This window comes from Pipistrellus hanaki (genome assembly GCF_964339955.1).
Source record: "Pipistrellus hanaki genome assembly, chromosome: 10".
Lineage (NCBI taxonomy): Eukaryota > Metazoa > Chordata > Mammalia > Chiroptera > Vespertilionidae > Pipistrellus > Pipistrellus hanaki.
The window spans coordinates 72,631,687-72,650,348 of NC_140512.1; the positions used below are offsets into that span (position 1 = coordinate 72,631,687).

An 18,662-nucleotide genomic window follows, 5' to 3' on the forward strand; every position below is an offset into this window, starting at 1 on the left:
CTCCTGGCCCCGCAGGCGGCGTCGCCGGAACCGGGGCCGGGCTGAGGCACGCTCCCACGCAGCCGTCGCCGCAGACACGCCCTCACCGCCCCGCGCAGGGGCACACGCAGCCTCACGCAGGGATGGACGGCCAGGCCATCTGTCCTCCGGCCGCCCTGCCGGGCCCGCGGGGAGGGAGGCCGTGCCCACAGGGCGGGGGTGCCCGGACCTCCCCGCAGGGCCCGCCCAGGGCCACGTCCCCGCAGACCCGGTCTGTGCCCTGCCTCTGGGACCCGGCACACGGCCCCTTCCCGCGGCTCAGGGCGCGGGCACCGCCCGGGGCTGCGGGATCGGGATCAGCGCGGTGGCTGCTGAAGGGCTCGGACCCGCATCCCCGGCAGCGTTTCCACTCCCGCCCTCCAGGGCCGCAGTCTCCTGCCGCCCTCTGGCCTAACGGCGGGTCCGCGGGGCACGGGCGGAGGGCAGCCGTGGGCATGGGGGAGCGGCCTGACGGGGAGCACTCTCCTCAGACACGGGCTCAGCGGACTGGGCTCCGCCGTCCCCATGGCCCGCACGGTCCTCCCCAATCCCAGGTTCAAGGGCTTATCTGGGGGAAGTGAGCCCCGCAGCCCTGGTCTGAGCAGCAGCAGTGAGAAAGGGGTGGGGAGGGGCGCGAGGGCCCAGGGGGACACACCCTCTGGAGGGCAGGGCAGGGCAGGAGGGACACATCCCCAGAGGACAGGCCAGGAGGGACACACCCCGGAGGGCAGGCCAGGAGGGACACACCCCGGAGGACAGGCCAGGGCCCAGGAGGGACACATCCCCAGAGGGCAGGCCAGGAGGGACACATCCCCGGAGGACAGGCCAGGGCCCAGGAGGGACACATCCCCAGAGGGCAGGCCAGGAGGGACACATCCCCGGAGGACAGGCCAGGGCCCAGGAGGGACACATCCCCGGAGGGCAGGCCAGGAGGGACACATCCCCGGAGGGCAGGCCAGGGGCCAGGATCCTCGGGGACCGCAGGCAGCCTGTCAGACCCGTGTCCCAGGCCTCCCGGGGAGGGGGAGGGGGAGGAGGGCGTGTGGGTGGGCAGGAGCTCGGTGACAAAGGCCGTGGGTGGGGCATGTGTGTCCCGTCCAGTCGGACGGCAGGGCCTTCAGGAGGGTTTGCCCCTCGGGGCAGTGGCGCCCCGGACTGGGCAGGAACTCGCCCCACGGCTGGTACACACCTGGGAGGCCGGGCCGTGGCCGGGTCAGAGGGATGAGCTGCAACCAAAGGGGGAAACGGCCAAGAGAGAAGCCGCCCGGGCATCACCGAGAGCAATCTGTGTCCACGTCTCCCTGCAGACCCGCCCACAGATGCTCCCCCCCAGCCACGGCCACCCCACAAGCCACAGCCATTCCCCCGCCCCAGCCACCCCACAGCCACCCCCACGCCTGTAACCATAGGAACACTGACGCAGGGGCCCGTTGCTCTGAGAACAAGTTGCCTCAGTCAGAGCGGGCATGAGCAAGGGGCCAGAGCTGTGTGCAGTCTGTCCCTCACCCAAGAACGGGTATACATTTTAATGTGTTTTTATTGATTTCAGAGAGGAGGGGAGAGAGAGAGAAACATCAATGAGGAGAGAATCACGGGTTAGCTGCCTCCTGCACGCGCCCCCCCGCCCCCCACTCCTTTTCCCCTCTCCCCTCCCCGTCCCGGGGTTTTGAGACTCAATTCGGGCCGGTGCTCCGACCGGGAATTGTCCCTGACCTTCTCGTTCACAGGTTGATGCTCACCCACTGGGAGCCCTGGCCACCCCAAGAGTGTTTTTTTCTATTGATTTTTAGAGAGAGTGCAAGAGACAGAGGGAGGGACTTCGATGTGAGAGTCACAGAGGTCCCTGCCCTTGCCTGGGAATCGAACCCGACACCCTTCAGCGATGCCCTCCCTGTGGAGCATTGGCCAGGAGGGCCGTGGGCCAGGCAGATCTCCCGGCCCAGCCCCAAGGGGCTCCAAGCTAACAGGACCCTGGAAGGACCGGGAGGCGTGGGAGAGGCACGTGGGTGCTCATGTCCTGGCCCGAGGCGTGGCCAGGACGGCCCCACTGAGCGAGGACCTGAGGGCCCGCGAGGGCCAGTGAGGTGAGGAGTCCGGGTGGGGGGCCGGCCGCTGGGCTTGCTGGCTCCGCCCTCTCTGCTGCTCAGGCGGTTCCCATGCCCTGCCCACCTGCGGCCTTGTCTTGCTATTGAAGTCAACATCTATGCCTGGCCCGTGTGGCTCTGTGGATAGCGCGTCAGCCAGCCGACCGAAGGGTCCTGGCTTCCATCCCGATCAAGGCAACATACCTCCGCTGCAGGCTCCTCCCGGCCCCGAATTGGTTGGGGTGTGTGCAGGTGGCAGCTAACGGATGTGTTTCTGTCTTTCCCTCTCCCTCCCACTCTCTAAAATCAATAGAAAAACATCCTCGGGTGAGGATTAACAAAACACAAGTTACCATCTAGCCGGCCCGCTGCCTTAACGGCCAGAGTGTGGCCCAAAGAATCTTGGCGTCCCTTCCCAGCCAAGGGCACGGACCCGGGTCACAGGAAGCTGCTCATTGTCTCCACCAGCAGAGGTGTGGACAAGGAGCCGGAATGCCGGTGACCCTTGAGCCCTGGCAGAGCTCAGAGCTATGCACCGACTGTTTAGTTGAGACAATGGTAGCTGAAGCAACTTCCCGACAGACAGTCATGTAAATCCTTACTGATTCGGTAGCTGCTGGTTGCTGCCGCCTGCCTGCCTGAGGCTACAGGTGCATCCCAACTGAATAAACGGATGGCCAGGCCGGAGCCCAAGCGGAGTCCTTCTTCTGGCGTTGGGCTCCTGTCTGCCTCCCTCCCCAATATTTCCAAATGATTGTTTCTTGTCTCGTCTCTTTCATCTGCATGCAGCCCCTCTTCCAGAGCCCGAACCCTGAACCACGCAGGACGCGGTCTTCACCCTGGGGGGCAGATTTGATCCCCAGCCCAAGTCCGGTGTGTGTCTCTCCCATGGGTTTCTCCCTCCCAGCTCCAGGCCCTCTCTAAAGTCAAAGGGAAACACCTCCCCTAGGATTAGCCGCAAGTTACACCTGAGAAGGCCTGCGGACCGCTCGGCTTCTTGGACAGGACAGCACACGGGCGCAAAGGCAGAGCGGGCTGGGTGCGCGGTGCTCCTGTGGCCCAGGCCACCAGCAAGAGCAAGGAGGCTCCCGGGAGGGGGAGAGCGCCACCTGGTGTCCGACCGGGAGATGTGTGCGGGGAGACAGAGGACTCCTGCGACTCAACAGCAGCAGCGGGTGTGTGTGTGTGTGTGTGTGTGTGTGTGTCGTGGCTGAGCATCGGCCTACGGACCAGGAGGTCACTGTTTGATTCCCAGTCAGGGCACAGGCCTGGGTTGTGGGCTCGGTCCCCGGGGTGGGGATGGGGGTGGGGGGGCGTGTAGGAGGCATCTGGTCAATGATTCTCTCTCATCATTGATGTTTCTATCTCTTTCTTCTCACCCTTCCTCTCTGCAATGAATAAACATGTATTAAAAAATTATCCCAATTAAAACAATGACCAAAGGCCCTGGCCAGTGTGCTAAGTGGTCAGAGCGCCGGCCCAATCCCCAGGGACATGGCTTCCCTTCCCAGCCAAGGGCACAGGACTGGGTTGGACGCTCCATCCCTGGTCCCGGTTGGGGCTCAGACCAGAGGCAACCAATCACTGTGTCCCTCCCTCCCTGCCTCCCCCCCTGTCACTTTCTCTGAAAACCAGTGGAAACATGCCCTTGGCTGAGGATTAACAACAACAAAGAACAAGGACTGAACACTCCACAGAAGACACCCAGATGGCCAACGAGCCTCGGAAAGCGCTCAGCACCCCGTCCGCAGGACGTGCAGGTCCGAGCACAGGAGTCCGCGCTCCGCCCTGAGAGGGACGGGGCGGAGCGGTGCCCGTGGGGGGGAAGCTGGCCTCTGAGCACGGTGGGGGGGAGGAAAAATGGAGCTCCCTCACAGCCACACACAGGGTCACACGTGACCAGGACTCCACTTCTGGGGTCGCCAGAGGAGAAAGCAGAGCCTGCGGAGATGTCTGCCAGGAGCCCGAGCCCAGGCCGCGGGCCACGGCAGGGTCCTTCCACACAGCGGGCACGGCTGGGCCTTAGGGAGGAGGGCATTCGCCACAGGCCACGGCGGGCCTGAGGACGTGACACTGCGCCGGCACAGAGGCAGCGAGGCGTCAGGCCCGGGGGACCGCACGTGGCAGGGGCCGGCCATCTCCCAGCAGCAGGCGCGGGGCAGAGGGGAGGGGAGCTGGACGGGAGTCACGGGGCCACGCCCGCTCACCGCCACAGGGTGGCATCCCCAGCAGCCCCGGCTTACAAGGCAGCTCTGGCTCATTCACACCCTGAAGGGACCCGGACCCTGGGCCCTGCCAGCAAAGGAACAGCCGCCCTGAGAGCGGGGAGGGGGGCTGGGTGCACGGAAGACAGTGCCCCCGAGGGACTCACAAGCATGGTATTTGGGAAGCTCCACTCCTGCACACGCGCACACACGTGCACACATGCACACGCACACATGCACACACACACACACACACGCGCGTGCGCATGCACACACGCACACGCACACACATGCATGCGCACACGCACGCAGACGCGCACACACCCCCCCCCTTGACAGAGTGTAGCGAGCCTGGGCCCGCGGCCGGGAGGCACTCTGCCCGTGGGGAGTCTCGGGAGAGGAACGCCCCAGAACGCATCCCACGACAAGAGGAATGAAGCCAGAAACACCTCGCAGCCCAGAAACAATGCCGCACTCCGGGCTGGAGCCACCCCTGTGCGAGCTGAGCGGTCTCCTCCGCTCCCGCTGCCGGCAGGAGCGGTCACCCCGGCGCACTTCTCCGCCCCCTGGCGAGCCTGACCCGCCGCCGGCCTGCGAAGCGGGAGGCTCTGCAAAGGCCTCTGGGCCTCGTTTCTTTTCAGAAAGGAGGGGAGAAAGGCCTTTGATCGTCTGATGGACGGGTCTGGGCCTCCAGCGTCTCCGAGGACAAAGGCCGCTCAGAACAAAACCCAGAGGCCTCCGGGAGGCCTGGGAAGGCGGCGGGGCCCCTGCCCTTTGATCTCCGGAGACTCAGCGGCCCGGACACAGGCCCAGGCAGAGGGCGAGGCAGGAGGGGAGGGCACTCAGCGCCCGGCACTGCCCTCCCGGGCGGTTCTGTGCGGCCGGGCCGTTGGGGCCGCCCGCACTTGCAGATCTGGCATTGCTTCCGCGCAGTGAAGACAAGGTCAGTCCCACGGGCTGCTCCGTGCGGCAGGCCTGCGCCCTCAGACCCAGCGCTCCCCACAAACACTAAGACCCAGCTCCCCCCGCGTGCCCAGCGGGTCTGTGTCCCGTCTCACAAGCACGGCATCTCCTCAGCCCGGACTGTTCCTCCCAGTAACTGGCGAAGGAAGGCAGATGCCAGCGCGAGGCGGCCGGGGAGGGGGCAGCCCGGGAGGGGGGGCGGCCTGGGAGGGAGGGGGGCGGCCTGGGAGGGAGGGGGGCTGGGGAGGAGGGGCGGCCGGGGGGGGGGGGCTGGGGAGGAGGGGCGGCCGGGGGGGGGGCTGGGGAGGAGGGGCGGCCGGGGGGGGGGGCTGGGGAGGAGGGGCGGCCGGGGGGGGGGCAGCGGCCGGGGAGGGGGCAGCCCGGGAGGGGGGGCGGCCTGGGAGGGAGGGGGGCGGCCGGGGAGGGAGGGGGGCTGGGGAGGAGGAGAGACCCGCACATCCTTCCTGCGTGGAAGCTGGTGCAGAGCTCTGCAGGCAATAAGGGGTTTAGTGTGACTCCAGAATGTTCCTGCAAATGCAGCTCATAACAGGGAGGTTTGGGCCGAAGGCCGCTCTGAGGCACTGCCGCTCTAGGGCACCGGGCCCTGTCCGGTCCGGACGGCGCTCCCAGCACCCTGAGCGCCACCCCAGTGTCCACCCCACAGACGGGCAGAAAGGAGGAGCTGGAGCCACAGAGCTCGCTGCAAGCAGCTTCACACAACCTGGAGAAGGGACGCCTCTGGGAGAGCAGCACCAGGTTGCCATAGCAACGCACCCTCTCCAAGCCGGAAGCAGCCTCACCTTTGGCCATCTTGTTGAGAACCATGTCGATCAGAATGTAGGTGCCGCTTCTGCCCGCGCCGTCGCTGTTGACAGAAAGAGAGAGGTGAGAACACCACTTGTCCTGGTCCCCCCACACCAGCCAAGCCAACGCCAGCCACTTCCTCCTGTGCTTGGCGGGGGGTGGGGGGTAGGGGTGGGCTCTGAGGGGAAATGGGGGGAGGACAAAGAGTAGAAGGAGGAGGAGGATGAGAAAGAAGAGGAAGAGGAGGTAGAAGAGGAGAAAGAGGAGGAGAGGGGAGGAGGAGAAGGAAGGGGAAGAGGAGGAGGAGGAGGAGGAGGAGGAGGAGGAGATGGGAGGAGGAGTGAGAAGAAGATGATGATGATGATGATGATGAGGAGGAGGAGGAGGAGGAGGAGGAGGAAGGAAACAGGAAGCCATGTGGTTTAGCCAACGTTCTTGCGTAGATTCATTCCTCTCTTCCCCCTCCCCTAGAGGGGGTAAATTTTGTCTGGAAGAATGGATAAAGGATCAGGTGATGCATTTGTGTGCAGGGCAACTGCTCTGAGCTCTGACACAGTCTAGTGGCAGATGCCAGTCCTGGCGTCAGGAGGGGGAAGAGGAGGAGGGGGAGGAACAAGGGGAGGAGGAAGAGGAGGGGAGGAGGAAGAAGAGGGGAGGAGGAAGAGGAGGGGAGGAGGAAGAGGAGGGGAGGAGGAGGGAGGGAAGGAGGAGGGGAGGAGGAGGAATAGGAGGGGGAGGACACCTGGGCTCCTGGCAGAGGGGAGCCCCCGTCCTCCTCACATTTCCGCTCACCCCCTCCCCCAGTGACACAGACGGTGGCCCGGCGAGGCGGGGACAGGTGTGGATGACGCCTCACAGGAGGAGACCGGATGCCCCCTCCACTCTCAGGCCTGCGCCGAGGCCTCACTTAAGGGGGAGCTGTGCCTGAGCGGCTTACAGGGTACACCCGGCAAAACCGAGGTGCCTTTAAGGAAAAACAGGGGTTTCCATGGACAGACCCAAGGCGCTCCATGGCTAAAGCAGAAACCACACTGTGGTCGTGGGCTGGAAGGGCCAGAACCCTGGGGTCACTGGGAGCCTGCTGCAAGGCCCTGCGTGTGGCTGTGGCCTGTCTCCTCAAACACATGTTTGAAAAGGTGCAGCTGGGACAGTGACCCTTCCACCTACTCGCCTGCCGGGCTCCTTCCAGGGACCCTCCTGCCTGGGCTGCTCACTTCTCTCCTCCACGAACTTCACCCCAGTGTTCCGAGGTCTACCACAGCCTCCGGCCACCACCGTGGTCCGTGGTCCGTCCTGGGCTTTGAGGAAGCGATTGTCTCTGCTCTCCTCCTCTCCTCCCAACCAACACAGCCCCAGACCCAGACAGAAAGACACAGAGACACACAGGCTCCCCGACACACACACACACACACACACTCATACACAGACATACACGGACACTCACAGGCACACAAACACACACAGACACACACACACACACAGACACAGACATACACGGGCACTCACAGACACACAGACACTCACAGACATACAGACACAAACACAGACACACACACAAACACACAGACACACAGACATTCACAGACACAGATACACATAGACATATAGATATACACAGACACTCACAGATACACACAGTCACAGACACATAGACACAGACACTCACATACACTCACAGAAACACACATACAGACACAGACACTCACAGACACACAGACACACACAGACACACACAGACACAAGATACACACAGACACACAGATACAAGACACACATAGACACTCATAGACACACACAGACACTCACAGACACACAGTTATACAGACACACAGACATATATACACAGACACACTCAGACACACACAGACACACAGTTATACAGACACACAGACATATATACACAGACACACTCACACACAGACAGACACACAGACAGACACATAGACACACACACAGAGACACAGGCATGCACAGAAGTAGACACATGCATCACGGACCATGCACACACACATGCACACACGGTTCCTGACAGGCGTGTGTCTGATGCTGAGACCGTCTCCAGGCGGAAAGGCACCTCCAAGGACACTGCCAGGAAGTGGCGTGGCTCCCGCCCGGCAGCGGCCGCAGCCTCCCGGCTCTCACGGGGGCATGGCCTGCAGCAGGGCCCGAGCCAGAATTTCCACCCAAAGGCAGGCTCACGCTGGGAGCCACAGCGGCCACTCCTGTGCCATTACAGGTCCTGTCCTGCTCACAACTGCCGGTGCCCACCCGTCTGCACCAGGTTCCAGCTTGGCCAAGACAGTGACCGATCGGAATGCTGCCCATGCCATGCGATGGCTCCACGGGGCAAAGAAAACCCGGGTGGCGACAGACTAGTGCCCAGCACAGTGGCTCGCTGGGCGTGGCGCACACGGGACTGAGCCCACGGCTCGGCGGCACGGAGCTGAGGGCACGGAGCTGAGGGTGGCGCCTCTCTCTGGTCTCGTGACCTGGCCGGTGGCCATGCCTGGAGCCACCAGAAAGCTCGACCCTGCCTTTGCAGGTGGCTGGGGAGGAGCAGACATGGTAACCCACACGAAAGGTTGTACTTGCCTGCAATGAACAATTATTGGACAAGAGCGGCCTTTGTAGCACTTGTTTACTTTTCTGAAATGAAAAGAGACAGGAATTACGGTCACGCATGGCGACGGCTCCACTGTGCTAGCCAGTCACCACCAGACCAAAGCAAATGGCGCAGTGGACATACGTCCGTGGAGCCTGTTTTGACAAAGAAATTGAAATCACACACACGCTTTCAAAGGCTTCTTTTTCTTTCCAATGTTCAGTTATAAGCAGAGCTGCACGTTCCCATGTTCCTTTTCCCTTTACAGCCTGAGCTCAAGGCCTCAGGTCGAGGCAGCAGCGCCGCTCCAGCCCCGTCCTCCTGCCCCTCAGCTAACCTCACCCTCTAATACTGATGCGTGTCCAGACTCCTGCCTGAACGTTGAGTTCTGTAACGTCTGCTCAAAATCCCCCGCATCTGGACACCATACAGGAGTGGACACGTATTGTGTCTTCTGACGCGGCTCGCAGGGACCCTGTGAAAGGCTCTGAAAGGGCGTCTGAAGACGGAGAAACTGCAACTGCAGTTGAGACGAGTCTCCCGTTTCCACAAACTTGGGGATGTTTGGAAACAACTTCACTGTGCAGATTTTAAGTCAGAATTTATGAAAATCAGCAATAAGCATAGATTAAGATTTTATAACTACATCAAGACAGAGGATCATCTGAAATTCACTGAACAAACCCCAAAATGGCTTAAGGCAGTGAGACAGGCCAGCCTGTTCGAAGGGCATGAGAGCGCTCTGTGGACGCTCTGCAGGGAGAAGAGAGGCAGGCTGCGCGCTGGAAGGAGCGCGGAGGTGGGTGTGGAGGTTGTACCGCAGGGACGAGAGGCACAGCGGGAGAGAACAGCAGGCCAGTCTTGTCCCTCGTCCGAAAACTGGGGAGTGTTCGCTCCTGTGCTTCTGGCTCAGGTGACTGCCGTCCCTGCACGGAAGGTTGCCGGTTTGATCCCCTGCCAAAGCACATGCCCGGGTTGTGGGTCTGATCCCAACTAGGGGACGTACAGAAGGCAGCCAATCAATGGTTCTCTTTCACATCACATTGATCTCTCTCTCCCCCTCTCCCTTCCTCTCTCCCTAAAAATCAATAAAAGTTTCAATCAACTGGCTGCTCTGGTGCAAACCCAACAAGCCCAGAGGATGGCAGGGGCGGCGGTGAGCCGGGCAGCGGCGGGTCGTGCTGTTTTCCTGCCCCTCTACGGGTGAACAGACGGGCCCCTCCTCAGGGGGCTGACGGCCTGAGCGCACAGAGGCCACACGCCGCTCTGGGCAGCGTGGGACTTGCTGCCGCCTCTGAACACGCTGTTGGAAGCTGCAGGCCCCCCAGAGGCGGCCTAGCAATGAGGAGCCTCAGGAGCGCAGGTCAACCCGAAGCCGTGTCCCCAGGGCCACCGCTCCTTTTCTGCCGGAACCTTCCTTGCGTTGGGTGTACATTGCAGCATTACCTCGGGGGGCCGGGGAAGTCAAGGTGAATGCGTTAAAATCGCAGCACTCGGGAGCCAGATGCCGTAAAGGGTCTTGGCCTTTGAGAGTAAAGAGGTTGGAAAGGAGACCCTCATTCTCCTGAGCCTCCCGTTCTTCACTCTGGAGGCAAAGCAACGTGAGCGTCGCCGCTAGCAACCAATGCCAGACCTTGTACCCCAAGTGTGAGCACATGTGTTTGTGCCTGTATACAAGCACGTGTGTCCATCTGTGTGTGTTTGCAAACGGGCGTGCACACATGTTATACACATGTGTCTGTGTTCACACACACACACAATCTACACACAGCACATGTGCATGTGTCTGCACATGTATTCATTCATGTGTGCATGTTTGCCCACCATGCTCATGTGCGTTTGTGCATGTTTATGTTTGTGCATGTGTTGAATTTGTACATGTGTCTGCATGCACTGTGCCTGTGTGCGTGTGCAGAATCAAGCAAGCTCAAGGGTTGGGCACAGTTGGGGCGGCACTGTTTCTACAGGTCTCTAACGTTCAAGCAGAAGGTTTTACTGGAAATGTCTGTCTGGCTGTCCCCTCCACCCTCCTCCTCCAGAGCCAGGCTCATTGGTAAGAACTGCACTCAGCTTCCCGCGTGCACGCACTGCTCAGTCACAGGCTTTGGCCATTTTTTCTGATGGGCCCAAGCACAAAACATGGACACTGAAAAAAAAAATAAACATAACCAAATGTCCTTCCTTACACTGGGGGTTTCAGAAGACGTGGGTGTGGGGTGTCGCCGGCACGGCGCCCTTTATGGCTGGACAGCACATTGGCAAACGCAGCCAGAAAACCTCCCGGCCACCAGGGCTCAGTGCGGCGGTGCGGGTTCCCGTCTTCCTTCAGAAATGCCCGAGGCACTTCCTCCAATGTGCTGGCTGCCCCTCAGCGGCACCTGGGGAGGCTTCGCTGTGATTTTAACGACAAAGGGCCGGGAGACGCCAGTGCAAGTGTAAGGAGCTGGAGCTGCCACGGCGTGGAATTTTATCGACAAAGAATCAGGTGCTTGGTTCATTGTGAAGTGAAACACCACAACGGCAGAGCAACTGTGTCACACAGTCAACCGAAGCGTGCATCTGGTCGACCCAAGACAAAGCAGATTACCCGCTACGCCGAGCCCGTGAGCCGCCCTTTTACGCCATCAGAACTCATTGTCAGTGAGCGAGGCCGCACATGGAGACCAAGAGGGCTTCTCGGAGGAAGGGTTAGAGAAACCAACCAACCCTCGTCCCTGAGCGGCAAGAAACAGCAAGCAAGGTCAGCGGTCGTTAGAGGCTCAGAAAGGGGTCCGCACAGTGTCCCCTGCAGTAAAGTCACAGTTTCCAATGATCACTTTTGTGACTATGCAACTGGGCTCATATTACTAGCTGCAACGTCACAAAAATGACACCGGCCACCGCTAATTAGCTGGCAAAGTAAGGGTTTGTCCCGTCTACAGCGAGCAGCGGGAGGGGGCACGCACCGGAGGGAGGAGCGAGTGGCTCAGAGAGAGGGAGCGGTGTCAGAGCAAAACCCTCGCCTGTGACCCCCTGACCTCGGGCTGAGCAGCGTCCCGTAAGGTGCAGTGTGCCCTCGGGCTCGGTTACTTAGTGACACCTCGCGGGCCTGCCTGGCACACTGCCTGAGCTGCCTGCACTCCCGGGAAGGGCCACCTTGCTGTGTGGGGTGGACGGAGCCTCCAGCGCCTTCCGAGCCTGGGATGTGGGTGCTGCTCACTGATCTGCACAGTCACCCACCGCCATGGCGTGCGGCCAATGCCTCGTGGGTGCGCTTGGTCACACCGACCATCTGGCGCCTGTGGACGCCGACCCCGCGGCATGGGTGCGGACAGCGAGGCCAGCGGCAGCTCTGTTCTAACAAGGCTTCCAGCTGAGCATGGGCGTGCGCTCCCTTCCACACGACACACTCCCGCTGGGCCTGGGCGCCAGCACCAGAGAGGGCTTTGGAGAGTCCAGTCTTTCAGTCTTTCTTCCTGACAGAGAAGTGCAGACGGTGGGCTGTGTGGTAATTCCATATGTGGACACGGATACAGAAATAGGCCATATGCACATATGAACACATACGACGGGCACACAGGCGGTGAGGGTGGCCTCCCTCTGCAGCCGCACCACCTGTCAGGATGGCCCACTGTCTGAAGACCCGGGGGGATCTGGACTGCCTGTCTTAGACATAAGTCCACATGAAGAGGATGCAGTGATGGCTGGGGAGGAGGCTGGTGGCCACCGCGTCCGTGTTGGGGCTCCCAGTGTCCCGCCCCCTCGGGGGGGGCCGGGGCGGTCGCTGGGTGCCCGTGGCCACGCTTGCGAGGAAATGCACATCTCGCCTCCAGCTCCACATGCTACCGGGTCCAAGAGCTAGTCACAGGAAGAATTGATTGTTCCAGAGTGGACTAAAAGGCGAGGGACATTGTCACCTCAGAAGCTAAGGATCTGCTAACGCACGAATCAGGGAATCGGTGCGGCCGAAGCTGGAAGCTGCCGGGGCCGGGCGAACCGGCCTCACCCTCTTCCCGGTGGGTGATTGGACTTCCTGACAAGGCAGGGCCAGGGCTGGGCGGCTGCGGTTCTGTACGCCCTCCTCCCCCCGAGCTCTTAACAGCTAACGCTCACCTATTCTTGTCATCAGATTGGAGGCACAGGAACCTTTGTCTTAAGTTTTGCTTTTTTTTTTTTTTTTGCATGTCGACATCTTCCCGCCGGAGGGAGGGGACCTCACATTCCTCCAGCGGTTCAGTTAAAGCACGTTCACAGACTGTGCAGTTGTGTGCGAACTGTGCCCAGGCCTCTTGCCATGGCACCCCGCCACATCACCCCTCCAGGGCACCCCGCCACAGCCTTCTGCCACGGCCTCCCGCCAGGGCACCCCGCCACAGCCTTCTGCCATGGCACCCACCAGGGCACCCCGCCACAGCCTCCTGCCACGGCCTCCTGCCACGGCCTCCTGCCACGGCACCCAGCCACGGCACCCGGCCATGGCACCCCGCCACTGTGACCCATTTCAGAATCCGGGCCCACGCTTGCTTGGTAAGCCATGAAATCTAACCAGACAAGTGTCCACACTAAGAGGCCGGGTTTATGCACTGAGAGCCTGTGAGGTGGAGACTCCAGCCTCCAGTGCGTGGAGGAGGGCATGAGGGTGCCGGAGCAGGGCTGGCGATGCCACAGTGACTGCACTGGCGGGGTGCCAGACATCCGAGGGTCGCTTTGCGAATTACGATGCCGTCCACATGAAACTAGCGAAATTAATGCTGAGTGCCAGCTGTAATTTAAAAAACCACTGCTTGGCCGGCGTGGCTCAGGAGGTCAGGGTTCAATTCCCAGTCAGGGCACATGCCCGGGTTGCGGGCTTGATCCCCAGTGGGGGCGTGCAGGAGGTAGCAGATCAATGATTCTCTCTTATCACTGATGTTTCTATCTCTCCCTCTCCCTTCCTGAAATCAATAAAAAGATTAAATAAAATTCTAAAAAACCTTAAAACAGAAAAAACATTTTCCCCCTACAATTCTAAGATACCAAGTCCCCCTCACGATTCACACCTCTGGGCGTGAAAGCCTCTTGTAATTAACAGAGACTTAACGGAACCCCTCCTCTGCCGTCCTCCTACATAAAGCGTGCTTCTGATCTGTGCACGGCACCGAGGGGCCGCGGGCCGGAGCGCGCTGCCCTGCGGCGGCCCGGGGTCCTACCTGCGGAAGTCCAGGAGGGACCGCGTGGAGGACGGCACGCCCTGGTCATACCAGCTCAGGAAGTGGAACTGCGTCACCGTGCGCGTCTCGCTGGTCTGCAGGTTCTTCAGGTAGAAGCTCCTCACGAGGAAGTCCTCGCACCAGATGTGCTCCGAGACCAGGTTCACCTGCGGGCGAAGACGGCCGCCGGTGACAGGGAGCCACGCCACTGGCGGGCCAACGCCGCCCTGGCTGGCACCGACGGTAACTGTGGGTGCTGGTGTTTGATGCCTTCCAGGGCATAATGCTCAAATAACTAGAAAAATGTGTTAGAATCCCAAACCATCCCGGGCCTTGTCTTCTGTATTTCTAAGCCACACAGCCTTCTGGGAAAATCCCCGTTGGAGCAGAGAGGCCGGGGGTCCGCACGAGCCCGCCGGCGGCAGGTGGCCTCACGGACCTGGGCGGGCTGACGCCCCGGGGACCGGAGCCACGAGGAGGCCAGGCTCCTCTGCTCCCGCCAATGCAGGCAGAGCGGGGCACCCAGCCCGGGCACGGCTCCTGCCAGAGAGGGGAGCAGAAAGGCCGGCAGGGCCGGGGCCCTGGAGCGGGGCGGGGCATGGAGAGCCGTGCACGGCTGTCTAGACGCCGACGCCAGCCTCGCCCGCACGGGCTGCGCTCAGCACCGCGAGGCCGCCTCGTCCTCTGGCTGACTTAGATATCCACCGTGAGAACCGAGTCACTCACCCCAGGTCCCGTCCCAGCCCAGTCCCGTTCCCGTCCAGTCCCAGTCCCAGTCCAGTCCAGGCCCAGTCCCAGTTCAGTCCCAGTCCCAGTCCCAGTCCAGTCCCAGTTCAGTCCCAGTCCCAGTCCCAGCCCAGTCCCGTCCCAGCCCAGTCCCGTTCCCGTCCAGTCCCAGTCCCAGTCCAGTCCAGGCCCAGTCCCAGTTCAGTCCCAGTCCCAGTCCCAGTCCAGTCCCAGTTCAGTCCCAGTCCCAGTCCCAGCCCCGTTCCAGTCCAGTCCCAGTCCCAGTCCAGTCCCAGTCCCAGTCCCAGTCCAGTCCCAGTCCCAGTCCCAGTCCAGTCCAGTCCCAGTCCAGTCCCGTTCCAGTCCCGGTCCAGTCGCAGTCCAGTCCCGTTCCAGTCCCAGTCCCAGCCCAGTCCAGTCCAGTCTAGTCCCAGTCCAGTCCCAGTCTCAGCCCAGTCCCGTCCCAGTCCAGTCGCAGTCCCAGTCCCAGACCCAGTCCAGTCGCAGTCCCAGTCCCAGACCCAGTCCAGTCCAGTCCCATTCCCAATCCAGTCCAGTCCCAGTTCAGTCCAGTCCAGTCCCAGTCCCAGACCCAGTCCAGTCCAGTCCAGTCCCAGTCCAGTCCTAGTTCCAGTTCAGTCCCAGTCCCAGTCCCAGTCCCAGACCCAGTTCAGTCCAGTCCCAGCCCAGTCCCAGTCCCAGTCCAGTCCAGTCCCAGTCCAGTCCCAGTCCCAGTCCAGACCTAGTCCAGTCCCAGTCCCAGTCCCAGTCCAGTCCCAGTCCCAGTCCCAGTCCAGTCCCAGTCCAGTCCCAGTCACAGCCCAGTCCAGTCCCAGTCCAGTCCCAGTCCCAGTCCAGTCCAGTCCCAGTTCCAGTCCAGTCCCAGTTCCAGTCCAGTCCCAGTCCAGTCCAGTCCAGTCCAGTCCCAGTCCAGTCCAGTCCCAGTCCCAGTCCCAGTCCAGTCCCAGTCCCAGTCCAGTCCCAGTTCAGTCCCAGTTCCAGTCCCGGACCCAGTCCAGTCCAGTCCAGTCCCAGTCTCAGTCCCAGACCCAGTCCAGTCCAGTCCAGTCCCGGTCCCAGTCCCAGTCCAGTCCCAGTCCCAGTCCAATCCCGTTCCAGTCCAGTCCAGTCCAGTCCCAGTCCAGTCCCGTTCCAGTCCCAGTCCAGTCCCAGTCCAGTCCCAGTCTCAGTCCCAGTCCCAGTCCATTCCTTGTCTAGTCCCAGTACAGTCCCAGTCCCAGTCCAGTCCAAGTCCAGTCCCAGTCCCAGTCCAGTCCATTCCTTGTCCAGTCCAAGTCCAGTCCCATCCCAGTCCCAGTCCAGTCCAGTCCAGTCCAATCCCAGTCCCAGTCCCAGTCTCAGTCCAGTCCAGTCCCGTCCCAGTCCAGTCTCGTCCAGTCCCAGTCCAGTCCCATCCCAGTCCAGTCCCGTCCCAGTCCAGTCCCGTCCAGTCCCAGTCCCAGTCCAGACCTAGTCCAGTCCCAGTCCCAGTCCCAGTCCAGTCCTGTCCCAGTCCAGTCCCGTCCAGTCCAGTCCCAGTCCAGTCCCAGTCCAGTCCGGCACAGGCTGTGGAGGCCTGGGTGTGATGACCAGCACCCACGGGGACCTGGCAGAGGTGCGGCTGGGGGGCGGTACCTCGTAGAAGTGGTAGAGGTTGGAGCCCTCGTCGGGCCAATAGTGGTAGCACTGCCGGACGCCGTTCTCCGCCAGCGGGGCCAGCATGACGAGGACCACGCAGCCGCTCTCCCACACCATCTGCGGAGGAAGGCCGTGAGGCTCGGGCGGGGCGCGGCCCCACGCGTGCTCTGTGCTCGCGGAGCCCACGCCCAGGTTCTGCGCGGCCGTGCACCAGGACAGAGCCGGCAGCTCTGTGCCTGAGAACCCTCCCGCTCCCGCAGGGCCGCTCCGGCGCCCTCAGCGGGAAACTGAGCACAGCGAATGCACCAGTAAGCGCATCAGGAACAACAAATCCGTTTCTCTCTCTTTCTAAAATCAATTGAAAAATCCAAAACGCATTATAGAAAATCCACAAAGAGAAACTATCATTTGAGCTCCATCTTTATCTTTATAAGATTAAACAATAGATAAGAGACCTTTTAATAAAATAAAGTACTGATTAATTTCATTTCAAAAGTGAAATTGTAAAGTGGCTTTTAAAAGTGTATTTAAAGCATTAAATCTCTCTTTTTAAAAAAATATATTTTATTGATCTTTTACAGAGAGGAAGGGAGAGAGATAGAGAGCTAGAAACATCGATGAGAGAGAAACATCGACCAGCCGCCTCCTGCACACCCCCCACCGGGGATGTGCCCGCAACCAATGCACATGCCCTTGACCGGAATCGAACCCGGGACCCTCCAGTCCGCAGGCCAACGCTCCATCCACTGAGCCAAACCGGCTTCGGCTAAAGCATTAAATCTCTTGAAGGGATTTTTTTTTCAGACTCAGTTTTGAAAACCTGATTGATCATAAACACGTTAAAGGCACCTGGCCGGTGGAGCAGTGGTTAGAGCGCCTGCCGCAGATGGAAGAGCTGCAGACTCAGTCCTGGCCCTGGTCCGGGCGCATGCGGGAGGCAACCAGTCACGTTGTCATTATCACATGGATGTTTCCTCTCTCTCTCCCTCCCTCCCTCCCTCCCTCCCTTTCTTCCACTCTTCTCTAAAAAAAAAAAAAAAAAAAAAAAAAAAAAAAAAAAAAAAAAATCAATGGAAAAAATGTCCTAGGTGAGGATTACAAAAAATATATATCTTAAAGGCCCCCAATAAATTCTGAAATCATGTAACATTTGACAAACCCTGCAAACAAGTTTGATTGGCTTAATGAACCCAAGGCTTAATTCACAACCAGTAGGAGTCGACTTTCAGAAAAAGAATGGAACCAAGAGACTCACTTGCCAGAAGTCGGCCACGGTGGCGGGCAGCGGTCCTTGGGTGGCAATGTACGCGGGGCTCCTCGGGTCGTGGTCCATCTGCAAGACACGCACAGCGATTAGCAAGAGCGGCCACGCGCGGAAGTCACACGCGGGCGCACCTGCACCTGCCTGCTGCGCGGGGGACGGGAGTGGCACCCGCGGTGAGGACAGCCCTCGCCGGTTTGGCTGAGTGGAAAGAGCGTTGACTGAGGGCCCTGGGTTCGATTCTGGTCACGGCACATACCTGGGTTGCAGGCTCGCTCCCATTTTCCCCCCTAGCGGGGAGTGTGAGTAGAGGCATCAATTGATGTGTCTCTCTCACATCGATGTCTCTCTCTCTCTGTCTCTCCCGTCTCGTCCACTCTCTACAGGTCAATGAGAGGTATCCTCAGCTGAGGATTAAAAAGAAAAGGAAGTGAGGCCGACGCCAAGTGATGAACCTGCTACCCAGGCTGGGCCACAGGGGGCCAGCAGGGGCCTTTCCACGGACCCGGAGCGGGCTGGCATGAGCAGGGTGAGCGCCTGTGCAGAGTCAGGGCCCTGTGGAGCCGGGTGAGACTGTGGGCCCCGGCGGAGAGGGCAGCGCTCGTGGCGAAGCCCTCCGCCGGGAAGCCTTCACGAACGGCAGTGCTTCTGCCTTTGGAGAGCGTCACCGCCCTGGCACTTGTTTTTATTTTTTATTTTAATGCACAATTTTTAAAAAATTTGTTGTTGCTTTTTTTAAAAAACAGATCTTTATTGTTCATATTATTACAAATGTCCCTCATTCTCCCCCCACCTCCATTGCTCCCCTCCACCAGGTTCCCACCCCACCCCCCGCCCTTTCCCCACCCCCCATTGTCCTCATCCATAGGTGCACAGTTTATGTTCAGTCTCTTCCCACACCCCCACTCCCTTTTCCCTGAGAATCGACAGTTCACTCCCCTTCCATACCTCTGATTCTGTTATATTCACCAGTTAATATTGTTCATCAGGTTTTTTAATTCTTTTAGATTCATTTGTTGATAGTTACATATTTGTTGTTCATAATTTTTGTCTTTATTTTCTTCCTCTTCCTAAAGAAGCCTCTTCAGCGATTCATATAATTCTGGTTTGGCAGTGATGAACTTCTTTAGCTTTTTTTTTTATTTGTGAAGTTCTTTATTGACCTTTGATTCTGAGTGATAGCTTTGCTGGGTA

The 18,662-nt window shown here is 60.1% G+C and overlaps 1 protein-coding gene across 1 annotated transcript in view; it reads right to left on the reverse strand.

Moving 5' to 3' along the window:
• The window catches only part of PTPRN2 (protein tyrosine phosphatase receptor type N2), a 332,127-nt gene that overhangs the window by 1,322 nt on the left and 312,143 nt on the right, over positions 1 to 18,662 (reverse strand). The window contains exons 16-20 of the mRNA XM_084896450.1: positions 17,463 to 17,540; positions 16,205 to 16,324; positions 13,844 to 14,010; positions 8,666 to 8,719; positions 6,070 to 6,134 (exon numbers count right to left, since the gene is read on the reverse strand). Of these exons, the coding sequence (XP_084752576.1) occupies positions 6,070 to 6,134; positions 8,666 to 8,719; positions 13,844 to 14,010; positions 16,205 to 16,324; positions 17,463 to 17,540 (484 nt within the window). The remainder of the gene's footprint in view (positions 1 to 6,069; positions 6,135 to 8,665; positions 8,720 to 13,843; positions 14,011 to 16,204; positions 16,325 to 17,462; positions 17,541 to 18,662) is intronic.